This window comes from Saimiri boliviensis, chromosome 4 (assembly GCF_048565385.1).
Source record: "Saimiri boliviensis isolate mSaiBol1 chromosome 4, mSaiBol1.pri, whole genome shotgun sequence".
NCBI classification, from domain to species: Eukaryota; Metazoa; Chordata; class Mammalia; order Primates; family Cebidae; genus Saimiri; species Saimiri boliviensis.
The window spans coordinates 20,131,758-20,154,073 of record NC_133452.1 but is presented as its reverse complement, the minus strand read 5'-3'; the positions used below and the strand labels follow the sequence as shown (position 1 = coordinate 20,154,073).

The window sequence follows — 22,316 nt, the reverse complement described above, 5'->3', positions numbered from 1 at the left end:
AGCCAGGAGCTGGACACAGTGGCTCACACCTGTAATCCCAGCACTACGGAAGGCTGAGGCAGGTGGATCACTTGAGGTCAGGAGTTCGAGACCAGCCTGGCCAACATGGTGAAACCCCATCTCTACTAAAAATACAAAATTTAGCTGGGTGTGGTGGCATATGCTTGTGATCCCAGCTACTTGGGAGGTTGAGGCAGGAGAATCACTTGAACTTGGGAGGTAGAGGTTGCAGCAAGCCAAGATAGTGCCACTGCACTCCAGCCTGGGTGACAGAACAAGACTCCATCTCAAATAAATAAATAAATAAAAATAAACCCAACAATAAAAATAAAAATAATGAGCCAGGAATAAAAACAAAGTGCCCAAATCCACCAACTCCTGATTTTTTTTCAGAGGATTAACTGGTTTGTCTTTCACCCAATAAAAAAAACATACAATAACTGGATTCACAATGTTCACCCTATTCTGTTTCTTCCCAATGAAGATGAGAGCTTGCTCACCTTAATTCCTTAGAACTCAGTACTGAGAACACCATTGCACTATTTTATTTTTTATTTGAATTAACTGCCTTATACGCTTGGCACTCTATTACCCTGGTTTCTTAGTGAATATCACTGGACTTGAAGGTTCTAGCAAAAATTCACATAGCACTAACATTTAGTGAGAGACATAAATTATATTTACATATAATATCTCATGCAGTCTTTGTAGCCATATTATGGGAGATTATTATCCTCTTACAGGTAAGGAAATGAAGTTTAGAGAAGTTAATTACCTAGAAGCTAGTAACTGGTGGTGCTGGAATTAGAACCCAGGACTGATCCAAAGTAGGAGTTTTCCATTGAACCATACTGCTCTCAAGGTCACGGCTAGCAAATACGAGCTTTTTTCTTCAAGAACCGAGTTGACACTATATTTATGTACTCACAATCAGGCAAAATCACACACTTTTAACTGATTTTTAGGAAGGTCTTGGACAATGCTCTATTGAAAATGCAGTAGAGAAATTGGCTAACTGTACTTGCAAAAGGGACGTAACATCGCAGGTGGGTTCATTTGAAAAACTACGCAACTTCATTCTGAATCTTCAGTTGACCAAGACCATTTTCTTTTTCTTTTTTTTTTTTTTTGTTAGAACAACTCAGCAAAATAAAATTCCTGTTTATTGTTGGACAACATTGTTTCATACATACATCAAACAGGCCAAAAAAATAAAATAAATAAACAGCAACTTCATAGACAAAAAAGGAAAAAAAGGAAACCTTTTAATCTTTGGCCTTTTAACCATCTCATACAAACCAACTACTTATAGTACAGCTAAGTACATACACAACAAAGGTACTGGAATGCTCGTAATACGATTGTTTTTCTGTTGTCGTTTTCGCTTTTTTTTTTTTACAAGGTTTTTTTTCTCTTTTGAGATTATAATGAACATGGTCACACCACAAGTAAAGTCAGAAGTAGGACAGAGAACGCTCCGAAGGCTGGTTTGGTCATCCGAGATCATTAAAAATGGCTGACCCTAACAATATGTACAAAAATATAAAATGTAAATAAAAAATACAAACAAACTTCCTTTTTAAAGTACTTTCAAGAAAAGAAGCAGGGCCTTGGAAGTTTGGGTTCTTTTTTCCTCCCCTGTTGCAAATTCTCATGGTTTGGGTAGTGGAGAGCGCGTCATGTCATCTGCGGGTGGCACTGCCCGCGGTGGGCGGGCGAGCCGGCCTCTCTACTCGAAGGTGACCACGTTTAGATTCTGAGACGGGAAGTGGAGGGTGAATAGGTCACGGCGGCCTTTTTTTTTAGTTTAACTTTTCCTTTTTTGCTGTCTAATCATCCTCGTCGGTCTTCTGCTTCTTGGTATCGACGTCATCATCCTCATCATCTTCAGCTGCCCGCTTGCCCGTAGCAGACTCAGCTTCATCTTCATCTCCATCCTCCTCCTCACCATCACCTTCCTCCTCCTCCTCCTCCTCCTCCTCCTCCTCCTCTTCCTCCCCACCTTCTTCCTCTTCATCTACTCATTGTCAGCCTCCTGCTCGCCATTTTCCTCATTCGCATTCCCGTTAGCAGGGGCGTCTCTTCCATTTTCCGCCTCTTCCACAAGTGCTTCTCCTTCAAGTCCTTGGTGGTGATTTCGGAGCTGGTGTCTACCGCTGCGTCTGACATGGTGGGGCACGCCGGTGATCCGATGCGGGGTATTTAAAAAAAAGCGAGAGTTCAAGGACTCTGGCGATTAAGCTGCCGGAGTCCGCAAAGGCGGAGGCGCGCAGCGGAGGCGGCTGCGGCGAGCAAGGAGTCAAGGAGTCGGACGAGGAACAATGCTAAGATGGCTTTTCAGAGCAGCCAGTGGGGGACTGACGCCTTCTTTTTCTTTTAAATATGTTTTTGGTTTTGTTTCCTTTTTTTAAAGAGCAATTTTCTTAAATGCCCTTATTCCCTGGGGAGAGGAAGATGCTGATATAGGAAGGAGGGATCAGGTATCGGGAAGCGCACAGTGTGCATGGGAGACTTTAGAAAGCACAGTTGCCTCGAACTCTAGGATTACCCAGGGACCTTGCCCTGCCTTCTGGGCATTTGAAATGTTAATGTGTGCTGTTTACATTTCATAAAGGAATTCGCTATGATTTCCCAGACTGCCTGACTCATTTTTCCTAGATTTCAGCATAAGGAATGCTACAGAGAAACGCTTCACTTTCACACATCCAATCACAGGCTCTAGCCAGTGTGGCGAATCAGAACAAAACAAAACAATGACATCACTTGCTTCTGGACATAAGTTATTTTTGGTAATGATCCTCTGGAAGAGTTGATGTCTTAGGAAATTATTTTTCCTCTCTTTCAAATGTATTCTATTTACCATGCATGGCGACACATTCACAGAGGGAGTTGGCAGCTGGATGGAAGCTGTTTCCGTTTCATTTCCAGCTGTCACAGAGCTTGCAGGTATGATCTGGAAGAAAGCTGGCAACACCTGCAGGGGAAGTAGCTCCCATGGGGGCCGGCATCCCAGCATGCTCCATAGCTTCCTGTGACCACCTGCTACGCCAACCCAACTCACACAGACAGCAGCATGGTCTCTTGTTGCTCAGTGGTAGATCATACTGCATGTCTGCAAAGCAGGCAAGAGGGAGCTCTCTTCAGGAAACGTTCAGTGTCTGCTAGGATGAGACTGCAGCGAGCCAGTGGCACCTGGTCTGTACGCTTGCTTACACTGGAAATGACATTTAGGCCTCAGTATAGCCATAAAACTACTCGTTGACAGACATGCTCTTTGTTCATCTTCACTGTGGTACTAGCAAGCTTTGGAAGACCCTTTACAGAGTGTCTAAAATTAGTTTGAAAGAATTCTAAGTTCATTCATTTTCCTATCATCCCTTCTCCATTGGTGAAGGCAGGATGATAAAAAAAAATCACTGTGAATATATTTGTATTTGCCTATAGGATAATGTTTAAATCCTATCAGAATGCTGGTAATATTCAACTAATAATCGAGATAAAATGAAACATGAAACATATTTTAAAACCAGTGGTTCCTTGGGAATAACCCACACATGGGTCAGGGGTTACAAAATAAAATGTACTATATAAACCATCGATAGATTTCAAATAATAAAAATCATGTTATCCCCATTACAGTGTCCAAAGCAATGCAGACTAAAACCCTGCAGAAGGTAGAGGGCGCCTTTTCCAAGATCACCATCTAAGTGTCCTAGAATAATGGGGTGTGGTTAGAGGTACCTGGTAAACACAGTGATTACATGACAGCTTCCCAAGAATAAGGTCAACGAAAGACGACTTACTCTTAGAATAATTTTGTGGAAATAACCACTTGAATATGCTCATTTGTGAAAAGTAAATTTCCTTGAACTGGATCTTCCATGCTTTTGAGGACCTGTTCAGTCCTGCCCCATGTTGGAGCACGGTCAGCTATGTGAATGGTCTGCATGTCAGGTATCAACAAATTCCAACTGCCTTTCCAGAAACGTGATCTTACAGTTTCCAAATGGTTTCTCAGCAAGAAAAAGAGAGTCTGACACAATGAAAAGATGGAATACCCATGAAAAATCTAAGGCAGGTGAAAAAAAAACTAAAAAAATCCCGTGTAAGAATGTCCTGTCTGAATAAAATGCTTTCTGTAAAACAGAAAGGTCAAAGTTGCTCACTCTAGTTACCACCAGAGAAAAGTGAAACAACAGGCTTTTATTTCACAGGGGACCCCATGAACACACAGGCAGAACTCCACACCTCCGAACAGAAACCACGCACTCTCCTAAGCCCAGGCTTCGGTCCAGTCCCTGACAGAACCTGGCTGACCCGCTGTGCTGGACATGAATTCTCGTTTCCAAACATCCGATCCACATCAATGTGGATAGAGTACCGCTTTTCTGGCCCTGTGTAGGGCTGGAAACCAGACTTCTTTCCTCGGGCTAGGCTGGATACAAGAGGATGGAACTGTTCAATGAATGACTTGGACCACACAGAGAACAGGCCCTACGGCCGTGAACACAGCCAACAACAATCTAGCCATTGTTCCTTTACAGGCTGAGCAAACATGGGCCACAGTGCAGCTCTGTGCTCCTCCCACCCGGTGGCTCTGAGTACTGAGCATGCATTCACTGGTGTAACCTTACGTCTGTACATACCTTCATTTTTGTCCTCAGTAACCTGTGTGGAATACATCACCAAAAGTGGAATTGGGCCAATGCACACATAGTTTTGTTTTGTTTTGGAGATGCGACTTCACTCTGTCACCCAGGCTGGAGTGCGGTGGTGCGATTATAGCTCACTGCAGCCTTGACCTCCCAGGCTCAAGCGATTCTCCCACCTCAACCTTCCAAGTAGCTGGGACTATAGGTACATACCACCATGACCAGTTAATTTCTGTATTTCTTTGTAGAGATGGGGTTTTGCCATGTTTCCAGGCTGGTCTAGAACTCCTGGCCTCAAGCAATCCACTTGCCTTGGCCTTCCAAAGTGCTGGAATTACAGGTGTGAGCTGCTGCACCCAAACATATACATAGTTTTAAGGCTTCAGAAACTGCCCTCTGGAAGGCCGTACCTAATTGCATTGCCACCAGAAGAGTGTGAGACTTGTTTCTCTCTATTCTTAGAAACATTAATTATTATAATTCTTCATCACTGTCAATGTGATAGGTGAAAAACTACATCTCACTAGTCTGCATGCTACACTGTTAGTAGTAATCTTAGTATCTCGTTAACGAGTCCTCCATGAGCTAAGTCTTATTTGTCCTCACCACATGTCTATGAGGGTAGGAGCCAGCAGTGGATTTAACTCATCCATATTTATTGTAGTAGCTGATGGTCCTCTTAAAGCCCAGGCATGTGTCATGAACAATAATGCACTTCTTAATCTACTTATGGGTCTTTAACTTACATGAAATCAGAGGCTGGGGACTCTAGTCTAGTGGTCTTAGGGACAGCAGAGCGGGAGGGCAGCAGAGCTGCCATCCGAACAGAAACCACAGGATGTGAGGGCTCTAACATTTTCAAAATTCTGGTTTTTCCCCACTGTCTTCACCCCAGGACTTTCAAAAATTGTGTTTTGATTAATATTTAATAATACATGAAAATGCTCATGAGTGAGAAGTTTTATAAAAGCATTATACTATTTTTGTTAAAAATGAGTAAATATGTACATGTGTATGAATAAAAGAAACCAGAATAAAATGCAACAAAAAAATTTTTTTGAGATGGAGTCTCACTCTGTCACCCAGGCTGGAGTACAGTGGTGTGATCTCGGCTCACTGCAACCTCTGCCTCCTGGGTTCAAGCGATTCTCCTGCCTAAGCCTCCTGAGTAGCTGGGACTACAGGCACGCGCCACCATGTCTGATTTTTGTCTTTTTAATAGACATGGAGTTTCACCATATTGGCCAGGCTGGTCTCAAAGTCCTGACCTTGTGATCCACCCACCTTGGCCTCCCAAAGTGTTGGGATTACAGGCGTGAGCCACCGTGCCTGGCCACAACAAAATTTTAATAGTGAGTTTTGCTAGATGCTTTTAACTTTCTTTGTATTTTTTCTATATTTTCTGCAGTAAATCTGCATTGTTTTAATAATTAGAAAAAACTCTAATATGTTATAATAACTGGACATCTAATCTCTGCATCTGTGAAAGGCCATTCTTTACATCTTCATAACCAAATCCTAAGGCTGATTATCAAAAAGCAAAAGCAGAGGTCATAAATCCACTGGAAATTGGGTGCTGACTCCCATCAACTGCAGGTGGTAGCCTGGAGTGTTATTTTCTTTTTTTTCCTCCAACTTTTTTTTTTTTTTTTTTTGAGACGGAGTTTCGCGCTTGTTACCCAGGCTGGAGTGCAATGGCACGATCTCGGCTCACCGCAACCTCCGCCTCCTGGGCTCAGGCAATTCTCCTGCCTCAGCCTCCTGAGTAGCTGGGATAACAGGCACGCACCACCACGCACAGCTAATTTTTTTGTATTTTTAGTAGAGACGGGGTTTCACCATGTTGACCAGGATGGTCTCGATCTCTCGACCTCATGATCCACCCGCCTCAGCCTCCCAAAGTGCTGGGATTACAGGCTTGAGCCACCGCACCCGGCCTGTTTTCCTCCAACTTTTAAGCTCTGTGGTACACGTGCAGGATATGCAGGTTTGTTACACAGGTAAACATGTGCCATGGTGGTTTGCTGTAGCGATCATCCCATCATCCAGGTATTAAGCCCAGCGTCCATTAGCTATTCTTCCTGATGCTCTCCCTGCCCCCATCCCCCACCCTCTGACAGGCCCCAGTGTGTGTTGCTCCCCTCCGTATGTCCATGTGGTCTCATCATTCGGCCTCCACGTCTAAGTGAGAACATGCAGTATTTGGTTTTCTGTTCCTGTGTTAGTTTGCTGTGTTAATGGCTTCCAGCCTGGGGCACTATTTTCAAAAGGATTCTGAGCTAAGTCCACACTCCCCATGGGACAGTACTGGGATCAATGAGCAACACATAGTGTGGGTGAGGGCTGATGGGGTAAAGTATGAATGAATGTTAGCATATTTATCATTCCTCACTTGAAGTCCCTTATTAACAAATGAGGCAACTGAGGTCCAAATATATGAAGTGACTTAATCAAGATTCTAAAGGTAGAGCCAAGATCTGGGCTTTGGTCTCTGACTTCAGCTAATTTGTTTATGCTCATGTGGTCCTCTCCACCACAATGATGTGGTAGGAATTCATCCATCCTGGCCTCTGACAACACAGATCTCTCCATCAACTCTTCACCCCTTCAGCAGTCCTGCCAAAGACACCTGGTCTCCCCTGGCTCTGTTTCTTAGGTTGTGATGCTCTTCTCCATACAAACTGTCTTAAGCAGAGAAAACTCACTAAAACCACATCCAAAGGCTTGCATGTAGTGTCTGATTTTACCAGTAGGTGGCAGTACCAACAAGGAAGGCACCAAAAAAGCAGGCATTTGCAGTGTACTTAACCAAAACTGAGAAGGAAAAGGCCCTGCTAGAATGCAATGTTTTGCAGACATATTTTTATGGAGGTACTTAAAATCTACAAGGTACATAAACAAAAGAGTGGAAGGAAATACAACAAATATTAAACGTAGTTTTCAAAAGAGGTGGTATTTTAAGTTCACGTTCCTTAAATTATTTTTCATCTTCCATATCTTGTACAAGGAACAAAAATTTTTTATAATAAACTTACTAAAATAGTGTCAGGTTATTTCCATAGAACTTATGCAGAGTATGACAAGATATTTACAAAAGCGTTTGGAAATGTGATAATCTCTATTCTGTCTCATGTTTTATAATCATGCAAATAATGTGTAAAAAAGAAATTTAAAAGGATGGAATCCTATATTATTTATTTATTTATTTATAGAGACAAGGTCTCACTATGTTGCCTAGGCTGGTCTCAAACTCTTGGCCTCAAGCAATTCTTCTGCCTCAGCTTCCAGAGTAGCTGGGATTACTGGTGAGTCACTGCAACTGGCTAAATCCTGTAATGCTATTAGTCATGTGAATGTATTTTAGACCAGGGCAGTGGCTCATACCTATAATCCTAGCACTTTGGGAGGACAGCCGAGGTAGGGGGGTTGCTTGAGCCCAGGAGTTCAAGACTGGCCTGGGAAACATGGCAAAACCTCGTCTCTATAAAAAGTACAAAAATTAGCCAGACATGGTGGTCCCAGCTACTATGCCTATAGTCCCAGCTACTCAGGAGGCTGAAGTGGGAGGATCATGTGAGTCTGGGAGGTTGAGGCTGCAGTGAGTTGTGATCACATCACTGTACTCTAGCCTGGGCAACAGAGTGAGAGCCTGTCTCAAAAAAAAATCTTATTAGCCTTATTTTTCAAGTGATAGATTTAGTTAAATTGGAAGCATAAGGTTGAATTACTAGCATATGCATCTCTTTCAAGACAACTTTTTAAATGTTCACTTGCTTGGGTGAAGAGGATTTACACAAATACATAAGGGTTATGCTGTTTCATCTTAAAACAACCTAAAATTGAACACTTAGGCTTCTGTAAGCTAAGTGGTAATGTAGTTACAAATATGTATTGGTATCTCTGGAGTACGTATATATGTATGAGTGTATTTAGTAAGTACAAATACTATTTATAAATTAGTGCAGATGTCAAGATTTTTTTTACCACTTTTTGGCCAAATTCTTAATTTTAACTCTTATTTCAAGATACTTCCTTAACACTCTTCAAACATAAACTTAATTGTGAGCCAAAGTTTGGCTACAGAAAACAAGATTCTTCATTGGAGAACCTGCCCTGAGTCCTTACCTGGCATCCCAGGAATGATTTGACCCTCTGGTCCCCAAAAGGTGGAATGATTCCTCTTCTCTGTGTTTGATAATGCAGGTGTCTTGTTTGGGGTAGTGGCTTTCTGAGACTTTTCCACCAAGGATTCGTCCCCTGCGTCTTCACTCAGCCCTGTGGTTCTTGGCTGGGCAGCACCAGCAGCCGTGTGGGTTACCATCTTGCGGTCCAGGCCCACTGAAGTGTGAAGAGCTACTGTTAGTTGCTGGATTTCTTTTCTGAACTTTACTACTAAAACCACTACATCTGCAGTTGATTTAAAATCATGGATATTTGGACATAATAGCCTATTCATCTAAGACATGTCAGAACACCATAAAAATCTATTCTCTCTTGTTTTCAAATGGGTAATCTGTTCTTTCGTCTTCTAATAGCTTTCCAAATGCTACACATAAAGAAATGGACAGGGCCCCACGTGATGGCTTATACCCATAATCCTAGCACTTTGGGAGGCAGAGGCAGGCAGATCACTTGAGCCCAGGAGTTTATGACCAGACTGGGCAACATGGCAAAACCCCATCTTTCCAAAAAATAACAAATTATCTAGGCATGGTGGCACACGCCTGCAGTCCCAGCTACTGAGAAGGCTGAGGTGGGAGAACGCCTAAGTCTGGGGAGGCTGCAGTAAGTCATGATCGTGCCATTGCACTCCAGCCTGGGTGACAGAGTGAGACCTGGTCTTAAAAAGAAAAAAAGCCGGGCGCGGTGGCCCACGCCTGTAATCCCAGCACTTTGGGAGGCCAAGGCGGGTGGATCATGAGGTCAAGAGATCGAGACCATTCTGGTCAACATGGTGAAACCCTGTCTCTACTAAAAATACAAAAATTAGCTGGGCACGGTGGTGCGTGCCTGTAATCCCAGCTACTCGGGGGGCTGAGGCAGGAGAATTGCCTGAACCCAGGAGGCGGAGGTTGTGGTGAGCTGAGATCGCGCCATTGCACTCCAGCCTGGATAACAAGAGCGAAACTCCATCTCAAAAAAAAAAAAAAAAGGCTGGGCGTGGTGGCTCATGCCTGTAATCCCAGCACTTTGGGAGGCTGAGGCGGGCAAATCACCTGAGGTCAGCAGTTCATGACCAGCCTGACCAACATGGAGAAACCCAGTCTCTACTAAAAATACAAAATTAGCTGGGCATGGTGATGCATGGCTGTAATCCCAGCTACTCGGGAAGCTGAGGCAGGAGAATTGCTTGAACTTGGGAAGCGGAGATTGCAGTGGGCTTAGATACCATTGCACTCCAGCCTGGCCAACAAGAGTGAAACTCTGCCTCAAAAAAAAAAAAGCGGACAAAGACTAAACTTAAATTTAAGGTTTTGAGAACCTTCATCTTTCCTCAAATCCATACTTCACTAAATTTTTGTCAGTTTTTCTTCTGTCTTAACAGGGCATTTCTATGTGTATGACATTATAAGGCTGATTTATAGCCCTGACTTAGCCACATTCTGGTGTACTGTAAATTTTCTTTAAAAATTTATCAAAACAAAACATCAGATCACTTCAGTTTTTAAGAAAGCACATGATACACAGCATTTTAAGGATAGAAAGAATCTGGAAAATTGAAAAAAATTAAAACCATAAGCAATGCTGAAATTTGGGACTTAGACTAGAGACATGTTGCACTGCCATTTTAAGGCATAGCTTTTACACATAAAGTTATAACTAAAATCAAGCAGCGGAAGGGCACTGCATTTGCATTTTATTCTTAGGACACAGACCTCCCGACTCTATCCCTTCCAGCCACTGCCTGGCAGTGTGACACGGCCGACTCACGATTCTGGCAGAAGTCTTCATCGGACCCGTCGGGACACTGCCGCACCCCATCGCAGGCGAGCGTGATGTCAATGCAGCAGCCATCATCACAGAAGAAGTGGTAGCGCGAGCAAGTGTGCAGACATCCTGTTTGTAAACAAACCTCGTCACGGGAGCGCAGGAAAAGTTAAGATTCTCAAGATGGGGATGACAACACATTTGGGGCTGGGCGTGGTGGCTCACGCCTGTAATCCCAGCACTTTGGGAGGCCGAGGCAGGAGGATCACAAGGTAAGGAGTTTCAAGAGCATCCTGGCCAACATGGTAAAACCTCATGTCTACTAAATACAAAAAATTATCCAGGCATGGTGGCATGTGCCTGTAGTCCCAGCTACTCAGGAGGCTAAGGCAGGGGAATAGCTGGAACCTGGGAGGTGAAGGTTGCTGTGAGCTGAGATCACACCACTGCACTCCAGCGTGGCCACAGGGCAAGACTCCATCTCAAAAAAAAAAAAAAAAAAAAAAAAAAAAAAAAAAAAAAAAACGCATTTGGGTGAAGAGATGCAAATAATGAGGCAAATCTAACAGTTTAAGCAACAGGTTCTGGAGAGGTTGGAGGGCTCTTTTTGAGCCTCCTGACTTAACTCTTCAAGCTCCTCAGAGGCTCTTGGTCTGAGGGCTGCTCTCCGTGCTTGCTTTGCCCAGGTGGTGGCACACAGAAGCAGCAGCCCTTGTCTCTCTCCACCCTTGCTCCTCCGCCTCAGTTGTATCCCTCTGCATTCATTCGTACACCCCATTGTTGGATCCTCTTCCTCTGGCTGTCGACTGCTCCGCAGGAGGCTGCCTAACACCATCCCACCCACTTGGCTATATTTTAACAGAGGTACCATTTTATTTATTTACTTACTTACTTACTTACTTACTTAAGACAAGGTCTCACTCTGTTGCCCAGGCTGAAGTACAGTGGCACAATCTTGGCTCACTGCAACCTCTGCCTCCTGGGTTCAAGAAACTATCCTGCCTCAGCCTCTGAAATACCTGGGACCACAGACACACACCACCACACCGGGTTGATTTTTGTGTTTTTGGGAGAGATGGGGTTTCACCATCATGGCCAGGCTGGTCTCAAACTCCTGACCTCAACTAATCCACCCGCCTCAGCCTCCCAAAGTGCTAGGATCACAGACATGAGCCACGGTACCCGGCCCAGCGGTACTATTTTACATATGCTATGTCTTACATTCTTGTTTCCTAAGTAATACTTTTCACTGAGATTAACTTTCTGCTATTGAATCCTATTTGTTGACTACTGTAACATCCCTGATACCGTAGAGAATAAATGAAATCTTTAGTTATGGGCTGGCATGAATTTAATTTCATGAAATAATAAAATTTTCTCCCTTCTAGAGCTCTTAGGAGCTTTTAATTTGCAGTGCAATTCACAGGAGCTACAAATATTTTCCTGAAATGCATTTTCCCTCTCCCCTGATTAAGCCAAGTTTATTAGACTTAGCTGGACGAGAACCGGGTGACTATCTGGTACTGGCAACATGGACTAAGGCATCAGGCTAGAAGCAGGTCATAGGAGCTCTACAGTTTTACAGGGATAGAGTGAACCAGACAATTCTCTCAGGAACATGAGGGAGTGGCAGATGATGTGATATTCCTTCAAAACCAAATGGCTAAGCACAGTTCACAAACCCAAGTGAAATCTTGGACACACACTCTTTTTTTTTTTTAGATATGGGGTGTTACTATGTTGCCCAGGCTGGTCTTGAACTACTGGACTCAAGCAATTCTCCTCCCTTGGCCTCCCAAAGTGCTGAGATTGCAGGTTTAAGCCACAGCACCTAGCCTTGGACACATATTTTATTGAAATCTAGTTAAATCAAGAGGTTGAAAAAGGAGTCTGTCTGGGTGTAAGGCAATCTGAAGATAAACCAATCCAGGGTAAAGAAAGTAAGAAGAGAGGGTAAAGAAAATAAATGCTGGTAGAAGCTCCTGCGGAAGAAGAGGAAGCAAAGAGCCTGCAGTTACGACTGAGAACATGGGCCTGAGGAGAGTCAGCTCCGGCCACTGGGAAGAAGCAGGGAGGGGAGGCAGGGGGACACTCTGGATGTCAAACAGGATACGGTTCCTCCTCAGGTTTATTAAATTCATGGCATCAAAATCCCAAATATCTCAAGGCTTTATTTATGCCTTGGTGGTTTTGGAGATGGATGCATATTTGTAAATTTTCTATCTTTTTGGATTGGCAGCCTCCAAACTTCTTTGATCATGCATTCTGATCTTTTATATATTGTTGAACAGGCATCTACAGTTTATTTATTTGAGACGGAGTCTCACTGTGTCGCCCAGGCTGAAGTGCAGTGGTACAATCTCAGCTCACTGCAGTCTCCATCTCCCAGGTTCAAGCAACAAAAATATAAACTCCCCTATCTTCTTTCTCACCCTAAAAATGTCTTGAACACGTCAGGGGCATCCTATTTGGAGACTGCTGAGCTAGATCATGTTGGAAGAGCTTGATGGCTTGCTATTTGAATAGATCATTTTTCTAAATGTGAAAAATGTTCAAAATGTTAACTTATTAAAATTGAACCAAGTTATGATCATATGGGCAGGGTACCTGCTCATCTGTCTACACCAGCTGGTGTCACCCTTGGTTACCATGACATCTGGGTTATTCATAGCAAGACCAATTACATACAATGGAGGTGAGGGAAACACTTGTCTCTTCTTCCTTTATTTTCCAATGTCTATCTGTGGTGTTTTATTAACTTTAATTCATAGCATGTTATTCCAATATAACCAGTAAGTGATTCCAGATAGCAGTTAGTACTACACCAATTCTTTTTTATTTCCATATAAAGTTACACACACAAGACCTATTTCCAAGCAGCCCTTTAGTAATCAAAAGTGATTCTCACATTACTCTCTGCCACTTCAAATACAGTTTATTACCATCTTGGAGAAAGGCCAGAAATTTACAGCTGGCAATTTACCTCTGGAGCCCGGAAAGCTGCCTGAGTAGATAAACCAGAGCAAACAAGTGTCTGGTGAGATGCTGGCCATCTGCTCATATCAGTGCAGGCCCTTCCTCCCTCCCAGGCACCTCAGTTGTACAAGAGCGATCCTTTTCTGATTTCTGTGGGGGAAGACAGGGTATCTGTGTCTTCTTCCTGAGTCCTTTCCTCCCAGAGTCAGCAGCTGACTAAGGTTCTGCCCAGGCGAGTCCTCTACCCAGGAAGAAAGCCCTCTAGAGGGTGCCCAGCTCCACACAAGCGAGCCATCCTTGCTGGAGCCAATGCCCTGTCTCCACCGGTCCTGGTGCCCATGCAGACAAGGAGCTCAGCAATGTTTTCAGTAGCTGGCTGGCTCTCCTGTGCAGCTACAATGAACTGTCCTGGTGCCCGTCCAGACAAAGAGCTCAGCAATGTTTTCAGTAGCTGGCTGGCTCTCCTATGCAGCTGCAATGAGCTAGCAGGGCTGATGGAATCTGGGCTGGGTTGGACAGACACTGTTTACTCGCTATCACTGGTGACCTCACAGTGCTGGTGTGGGCAGGAGTTTGGTGCCTATACTGTCTGTGTCTGGTTACCCTCCCTCCTTACAGTGAGCTTAACCTCTGGCTGAACATGAAGTCATAAGCCAAACAAGTTTTTAATGCAGCCTATGAAAATTATCAAGGTTGACAAGTCCTTAGGATTCTAAAATCTCTATAACTCCTTGGAAAACTTCATTTCCAGTATGCATACTAATCCATTTTTGATAGAAGGCTAGATTCAATGTAGTACAAGTAAATCACAGTCCTGACCCAACTCTTTCCTTTCTTTTTTAGATGGAGTTTCGCTCTTGTCGCCCAGGTTGGAGTGCAATGGCGTGCTCTCAGCTCAATGCAACCTCCCCTTCCTGGGTTCAAACAAGTCTCCTGCCTCAGCTTCCAGAGTAGCTGGGATTACAGGTGCCCACCACTGTGCCCATTTATATTTTTAGTAGAGACGGGGTTTCACCATCTTGGCCAGTCTGGTCTCAAACTCCTGACCTCATGATCCATCTGCCCCAGCCTCCCAAAGTGCTGGGATTACAGGTGTGAGTCTGGCCAACTCTTTTATCCTCATTCTGCACACTGCTGGCTTAATTACCATCCAGATTCTGAGTTGTGAATACTGAGAATTCAAAAATGTCAGAAACTTACTGCAAGTTTACCATAGTGATGGCTAGTGACGGCAAAGCTTTGTGAGACTATAAGCTACAGGAAGTCAGGGACCACGAGTGTACCACTTTATCCCCAGGGCCTGGCAAGGACCCTGCACACTGCAGACACTGATACACAATGACCGAGTAATAGGATATTTAAACGTACAAGATCTTAGCACCTCTCCAAAAGTGAATTGTGTCTGTGGTGAGGGGTTCCCTCTACGATACTACAGTATCTTTAGTGTTGCTAAGTTCCATGCAATGGGTATTTAAAAAATTTTGATGACCTAATCTTTCTTAGAAATGTAGATGTTGGGCTGGGAGCGGTAGCTCATGCCTGTAATCTAAGCACTTTGGGAGGCCAAGGCGGAAAGATCACTTGAGGTCAGGAGTTTGAGACCAGCCTGGCCAACATGGTGAAACCCTGTCTCTACTAAAAATACAAAGTGAGCGGGACATGGTGGCCTGTAGTCACTGTAGAGTATACCACTGCACTCTAGCCTGGGCAACAAGAGCAAAACTGTCTTAAAAAAAAAGCTGCCTGTGTAAATAAACCAGGGCAAACAAGTGGCTGGTGAGGTGCTGGCCATCTGCTCATAGCAGTGCAGGCCCTTCCTCCCTCCCAGGCACCTCAGTTGTACAAGAGCGATCCTTTTCTGATTTTTGTGGGATTACAGGGTATCTGTGTCTTCTTCCCGAGTCCTTTCCTCCCAGAGTCAGCAGTTGACTAAAGCTCTGCCTGAGAGAGCAAAGAACCATCATATGTATTTAAAGTTATATTATTAATATGTCTAGGCATCTGTGTTAAGTGTCTATGAAAATGTAGGCAGTGCTTTCAAATTGATGTGTCCTTTTCATATTTCAATTAATTTTAACTGTACTCCTTAGCTGCACTCTTTTTTTCTTTCTAAAACTTCTGAAGTGATTAATTATATCAGCCATGGATTACACCCAAGAGCCAAGTCTTTCTTCAGTCCTGTGATATGCCTTTTCCTTGTTTTTATATATATTTTTAATTGACAAAAAGAAGAGTATATATTTTTGGGGCACCATTTGATGTTTTGATATATGTTTATGTTGTGGAATGATTAAATCAAGCTAACTGACATATCTATCATTTCCTCTACTTGTAATCCTTTTGTAGTGACAACATTTAAAACCTACTCATTTAGCAATTTCAAAACACACAATACATGATCATTAACTACAGTCACCATGCTGTGCAACAGTTCACCAGAACCTGTTCCTCCAGTCTCAGTGACACTCTGTACCGTTTGACCAGCATCCCTCCCTTCCTAGTCTGTCCCCCCACAGCCTCCAGTAACTACCATTCCACTCTCTTCTTCCACGAGTTCAGCTGGTTTCTATACGCCTCAGCTTTCCTCTTGGAACAGATGCAACAAATAGAGCACCCATTTTTAAACAAAATCCTCTCCTATAATATACAGGCAATTGTCTTTGATGAAGTAAAGTCAAGAAAAGCAGGAGCACCTCCTCTCATCCCCTGGACGACTTTCTCTACCCCAACCCAGTAGCACCAGCTAAGCCCAAAACAGAACAGAGCCTGCTTTTGTTATTGTATTTTTAGCAAAGACTCTCTCATTCAGCAGTAACCAGAAACAAAATGGAACAGCCCATGAGGTGCAGAGCAGAATGGAAAACACCAGCCGACACCACCCTTCCATAAGCAGTGGGAAGTGAGGGAAGGACTTTCTTCTCACCTCCTGTGGAGTAGGCCATGGGAAGCACTGTCACTGACACGTTGTCAGAGCTTTTCTGCCCAGCAGTGTCCGTCACGGTCAGCTGGAAGGTGTAGGTTCCCTCCTGTAGGTGGGACAGCTTCAGGGTTCCTGATTGAAGCACCTGCCACAAAGAGGGGACACATCACGTTGAGCAGCTGACCTGAGCCCTGAGTCCTACACCGTTCTCAACCGCAAGTCCATGTCTCAGGGCAGCCCAGGACCTGCCTCTGCACTCAGCCTGAGGCTGCTAAACTACATCACACACTGTTGGCAGCTGCCCCACCTTGAACTCACCAGTTCTCCTTTATTTAGGCAACCAAGGCCTTCCTTGACTGACAATCTTGTCATTTGTACGCAGCAGCTGCTGCTCCAAACCTGCACCTCATCCCCAGCTTCATGCTCAGGATCCAGGCCCTTCCGTCTCAGCAGGGGATTCTCAGCTGATGAGAATCAGCTTCAGGGAGAAAATCAGTACCGTGACTAGGGTTCTACCACCCACCTCCTCCTGGGACCCTACCTGTATCCACTGTCACCTCCTTCTGACAGCTGGCAGGAAGGAGTTGTCCCTCTTGTGTTTCAGGCCAACCCCTTCTTCTAGTCCTTGCCCCCTTTCTTTCTAGGACTTTTAAAACACATCGACTCAATTCTCTTTCAAATGGCTCTGCTATAACTATGCTCAAGTTTCTCTCATCCTAAGAAACAATCAAACAAAACAACAAATAAAAAATTCTGTGAGCTCCAAGGGCTCACCAGCCACAGCCTCGCTTCCTTCCCATCTCCACTTGGCTCCCTGAAAGGCCTGGTTGCTTCTGTTTGCTCACTTCCCATTTAGTCTTAGTCCCACCCACGTGGCTGCTTTCCCCACCATCCCCTGAAACAGTGCTGGTGAAACTCAGTAACTGACCTAGCAAAAGTCACCCAGGTGTCAAGACCAGCAATACTATTTTTTAAAAAAAATCCATGTTTGGCTGAGCACAGTGGCTCACGCCTGTAATCCCATCACTTAGGGAGGCAGAGGCAGGTGGATGACGAGGTTAGGAGATCAAGACCATCCTGGTCAACATGGCGAAACCTCGTCTCTACTAAAAACACAAAAATTAGCTGGGCATGGTGGTGTCTGGCTGTAGTCTCAGTTACTCAGGAGGCTGAGTCAGGAGAATCTCCTGAACCCAGGAGGCAGAGGTTGCCGTGAGCTGAGATAGTGTCCACCTGGCGACAGAGCGAGACTCCATCTCAACCTAATAATAATAATCCATGTTTAACTGGCCGTCTTACTGTATCTAATAACGCTTGCCACTCTGGGCTGTTTGAAAACCCCTGCTTCCTTGGCCTCCTCTTCTTCAAGTTCCCCCACTCATTTCTTACGGAGGCCCTCCTGGGGGGCCTTTACTCCCTAACCCAGGGCTCCATGCTCGCCCTCCACTCTCCCACCACTCACAGGCAACTGTTCTATAACCCGAGGTCTCCAGAAGCTGGAGCAACAGTTTCTGAGGCTCAGCTCTGTGGTGGGACTTTGGGAGTCATTCCTGGACATTCAGCCTAAAGACTGTTTCTTTAGCTGTCCTAATGATTGTATTATCCATTTAATATTCTATGTAAAAAAAAATTTCTTTCTGCTGAAATGAACTAGTCCGGATACGCTGACCATTCAACATTCTATTACACTGATGCATTGATAATGGACTTTGAAATGACAGAGGATGGGATTGCACTATTGTAAGAACCATCTGCTTGTTTTTAATTAGGAAATCCTAGAATTTGGACTGACTTAGGCTTAGAGGATTTGTCAACACTACATGTACACACCCACAGGATGCTTTACAATCATTTAGAGGTGACATAATGAGATAGTGTGGTTGTCATATTTTATGCCATTCTCGTTAAGGTCTGGATTTCCAGGTCCCAGTCTCAGAGAGTCAGAGTCAATGGGTTGTACAGGAGAGCAGGATCCAGGATTCTACACTTACCAAGCCCAACCAGGCAACCCATGATCACACTGAAACACTGGTGCATGGTTAAGAGCACAGAACCTGGTGACCAACAGACGTGGGTTTGAATGCCAGCCCTACCCCATACCATACTTGGGTTATGATGTACAAGTCACTTAACATCTCTAAACCTCAATTTTTTTCACTGTAAAATGGAAATAATAACAGCACCTCCCTGATGAGGATCAAATAAGATAACTCACATAAAAGAGCTTCACATAGGGCCTGGCCCACAGTAAGTGCTTAAATATATCCGCAGTCTCCACTGGGTGATTCTTATCTCTAACTGAACAAGATAACACAATTACTCTTTACAGACAAAGAAACGAATCCCTGAAGTGAGTTTCATTCACTGAGACAGCTACACAATGGAGACCTCAGGTTATAGAACAGTCTACACTGGCCTACAAGCTGTCCATCACTTTCCCTGTAAAAGCCTTACTCTGGAGGGCTGGCAACGACAGCCACCTGCCCTTTGTTATTTCAAAGAGACGTTAGGCAATGTTCGTTGCCATGCCATGACATTACTTTCAGTCCCAACTACACTGACAGAATGGAAAACAGAGGTCACTTATGCCAGTGCAAAAATACTAAGGGCAGCAGAGGGAGCTTTAATGACAATAAGAGAACTTCCAAAGAGCAAGGAGTGGGCCTCTGATCCTAGGAATCAGAACCCACTGAAATAAAAGTGGAAGTCGGCCTGAGACGCAGGACAAGACCGGATAAGGTCTCAATCTCATCAGATAAGACTTGGGGCTTAGGTCTTATCTATTGGATAAGACCAGATCTTATGTGGTCAGATAAGATCAGAGAGTCAGATAAACAAGACTGAAAACAAGACTAGAACTCTTGAGACCTCAAGGCTGTATTTGATGATCCTTCTTTCATATCTCACCTCCAATCCATCAGGAAATCCCATCTGCCTTAAAAACATATCCAGAATTTGACCATTTATCACCCTGTCTATGGGTACCATCTTGCTCTGAGCCCACCCTGTCTCTTGCCTGGGTCACTGCAGTGGCCCGGAGGCCTGAGCTCTGGTAGGACTAGGGCCTGCTGCCTTCTTTTTTCTGGAAACCTTCCCTCCCAGGTCCACCCACGGTGAGAGGAGGGTCAGTTATGGCCTCTTCCTATGTATGGGCACCAGGCTGAACCAAGGCGAGACACACAGGGAAAGGTGCAGGTGGTTAAGCTCAGAGCTGTCTAAGTGGAAGGGTGGGTGGCTGTGTGGCAGGCTCTGGCTCTCTTTAATCCTGGCTCAGAACCAGGCAGACCTTGCTGGAGGGCAGCAGTGCAATAGCTTATGCCCTCATTTACTGTCTCTTAGGACTTAGGAACACAAGGGAGCATGGGAACAAGTGACAGGCATGCTGCGGGTATGTCCAGGTGAGGACCTGCAGCCTTCAATCAAGTAAGGTGATATGACAAAGCTGCTCTATCCCAGCTGTTCGGCCTGAATGCAGTCAAGAATCCCCAAGACTGCTGGGGAGCAGCAGGTGCTGCCCCCTGCCATGGTATGTGAGTGGAGGGGTGGGCTGCAGGATTGATTCCAAGCAGAGATTTAGAAGGTGGGTGTGACAGGGGGATGCTAAGTCATGACCAGATTCTGAGCGTGAACATCAGAGTGAGGTGGAGACAAAGTCAAGAGAGATTTTAAAAAACACCAAGGGGCCGGGTGTGGTGGCTTACACCAGTGATTCCTACACTTTGGGAGGCTGAAGCAAGTGGATCTGTTGAGGCCAGGAGTTCGAGACCATCCTGGCCAACATGGAGAAACCCCATCTCTACTAAAAATACAAAAATTAGCTGGGCATGGTGGCAGGCACCTGTAATTCCAGCTACTCAGGAGGCTGAGGCAGGAGAATCTCTTGAACCTGGTAGTCGGAGGTTGCAGTGAGCTGAGATTTAGCCACTGCACTCCAGCCTGGGTGGCAGAGAGAAACTCTGTCTCGAAAAAATAAAATAAACCAAGGAAGCACTAAGGCCAGGGATCTGGGTGTGCCATCCATCTGGCTGCTGGCGTCACCCTTTGCCAGAGCTCCCTGCAAAAGAGAGTGAGTCACTGAGCTTCCGGTCGTCAAAGCTCAGCTGCCAACGGCAGCTCTGCAGGCCTGCAGTTCACTAGGAAGCTTCTTGTCAACACGGGCTGAAAGGACAGAACATCCCTGGGTGAGGGGCCATCCCTACACCTGGCCTTGGCCTGCTTCCCCACTGCCAGTCCAGGCACTGCCTCTCTGATGCAGGAAACACTGGGTCCAGATGCAGATGATGATAATCACCTTCAGCCTCCTGAGCACACTCCAAAATGTCCCTTCCCTGGCTGTTTTCATTCCTTTAGCTAATGACAGCATTCTTTCTTTGCATTCAGATATTTAGAAGATACAGAACTGTCACATGGATGCTTTCCCTTCAAGGGCCCAGGTGACCCTTCTACACATTTTCTCCCATTAGGATGACACTGGAGAGAGGGTTTAAAGTAGTTCACAGACATGTTCCAAGTTTCAGGATAAAAAAGTATCTACATATGTACACACAACACATCCAATTTGTAACTTGGAAAAAGACATGATCATAAAAATCAGGAGCTTCCAATCTCTGCTTAAGATCCCTGTTCAGCAGTACTTTGATAGTTGGCCTCTGGCCAAATCAATGAATGACTCAGTCTGTTTTCTGACTCAACCCCATCTCCCTAGCTAGAAATTTAGTGGCTAGGAATACACGTTTGAGCTTCTCATATATGTATAAACTAAATTACACACACACACACACACACACACACACACACACAGTATATACATGGCTACAAAACTTAGTTAACACCTATCTTTTAAAAATTATGTATAGCAGGTGGCCAGGATGCAGTTAGTTTGAAGTTGTTGGTGTGACTCATGTCCCTCCTTTAGCAAGCTTCCTTACGTGTGGTATTCTGAAGTCACAGCTATAGCCTGAATGGATGTGTGCCCTCCCAAGGTCACATGTTCAAACCTAATGCCCAATGTGATGGCATTTGGAGACATGCTCTCATGAATGAGCTTAGTACCCTTATAAAAGAGGCCCTATATTATTAAAAAATGAAAAAAAAAAAACCCATCAGATGCTGGTGAGGTTGTGGAGCAAAGAGAACCCTTACACACTGCTGGTGGGAGTGCAAATTAGTTCATCCATTGTGAAAAGTGGTGTGACAATTCCTCAAAGAACTAAAAACAGAACTATCATTTGACCCAGCAATCCCATTACTAAGTATATACCCAAAGAATAAAGATTGTTCTACTATAAAGACACATGTACACATGTTCACTGCAGCACTATTCAAAATAGCAAAGATATGGAATCCACCTAAATATCTATCAACAGTAGACTGGATAAAGAATATGTAGCACATATACACCATGGAATACTATGCAGCCATGAAAACGAACAATATTATGTCATTTGCAGGAACATGGATGGAACTGGAAGTCCTTATTCTCAGTAAACCGACACAAGAACAGAAAACCAAATACCATATATTCCCACTTATAAGTGGGAGCTAAACGAGAACGCATGGACAGAGAAACGGGAACAACAGAACACTGGGACCCACTTGTGGGTGGAGGATGGAAGGAGGGAGACGTTTAGAAAAAAAACTGTTGGGTAATATGCTTAATACCTAAGTAAGGATATAATCTGTACACCAAGTCCCCAACTCATGAGTTTATCTATATAACAAACCTGTACATGGATCCCTTAACCTAAATAAAAGTTAAAATATATTTAAAATTAAAATAAATTAAAATAAAAGAGGCCCCCAAGGGCTGCCTTGCCTCTCTGGCCATGTGAGGACACAGT

At 44.4% G+C, this 22,316-nt stretch overlaps 1 protein-coding gene across 2 annotated transcripts in view; it reads right to left on the bottom strand.

Moving 5' to 3' along the window:
* Window positions 1-22,316, bottom strand: part of LRP11 (LDL receptor related protein 11) — a 90,214-nt gene that overhangs the window by 50,757 nt on the left and 17,141 nt on the right. For both annotated transcript variants that reach the window (XM_074397283.1, XM_010331425.3), the window contains exons 3-5: window positions 16,480-16,621; window positions 10,584-10,709; window positions 8,778-8,990 (exon numbers count right to left, since the gene is read on the bottom strand). In XM_074397283.1, the coding sequence (XP_074253384.1) occupies window positions 8,778-8,990; window positions 10,584-10,709; window positions 16,480-16,621 (481 nt within the window). The remainder of the gene's footprint in view (window positions 1-8,777; window positions 8,991-10,583; window positions 10,710-16,479; window positions 16,622-22,316) is intronic.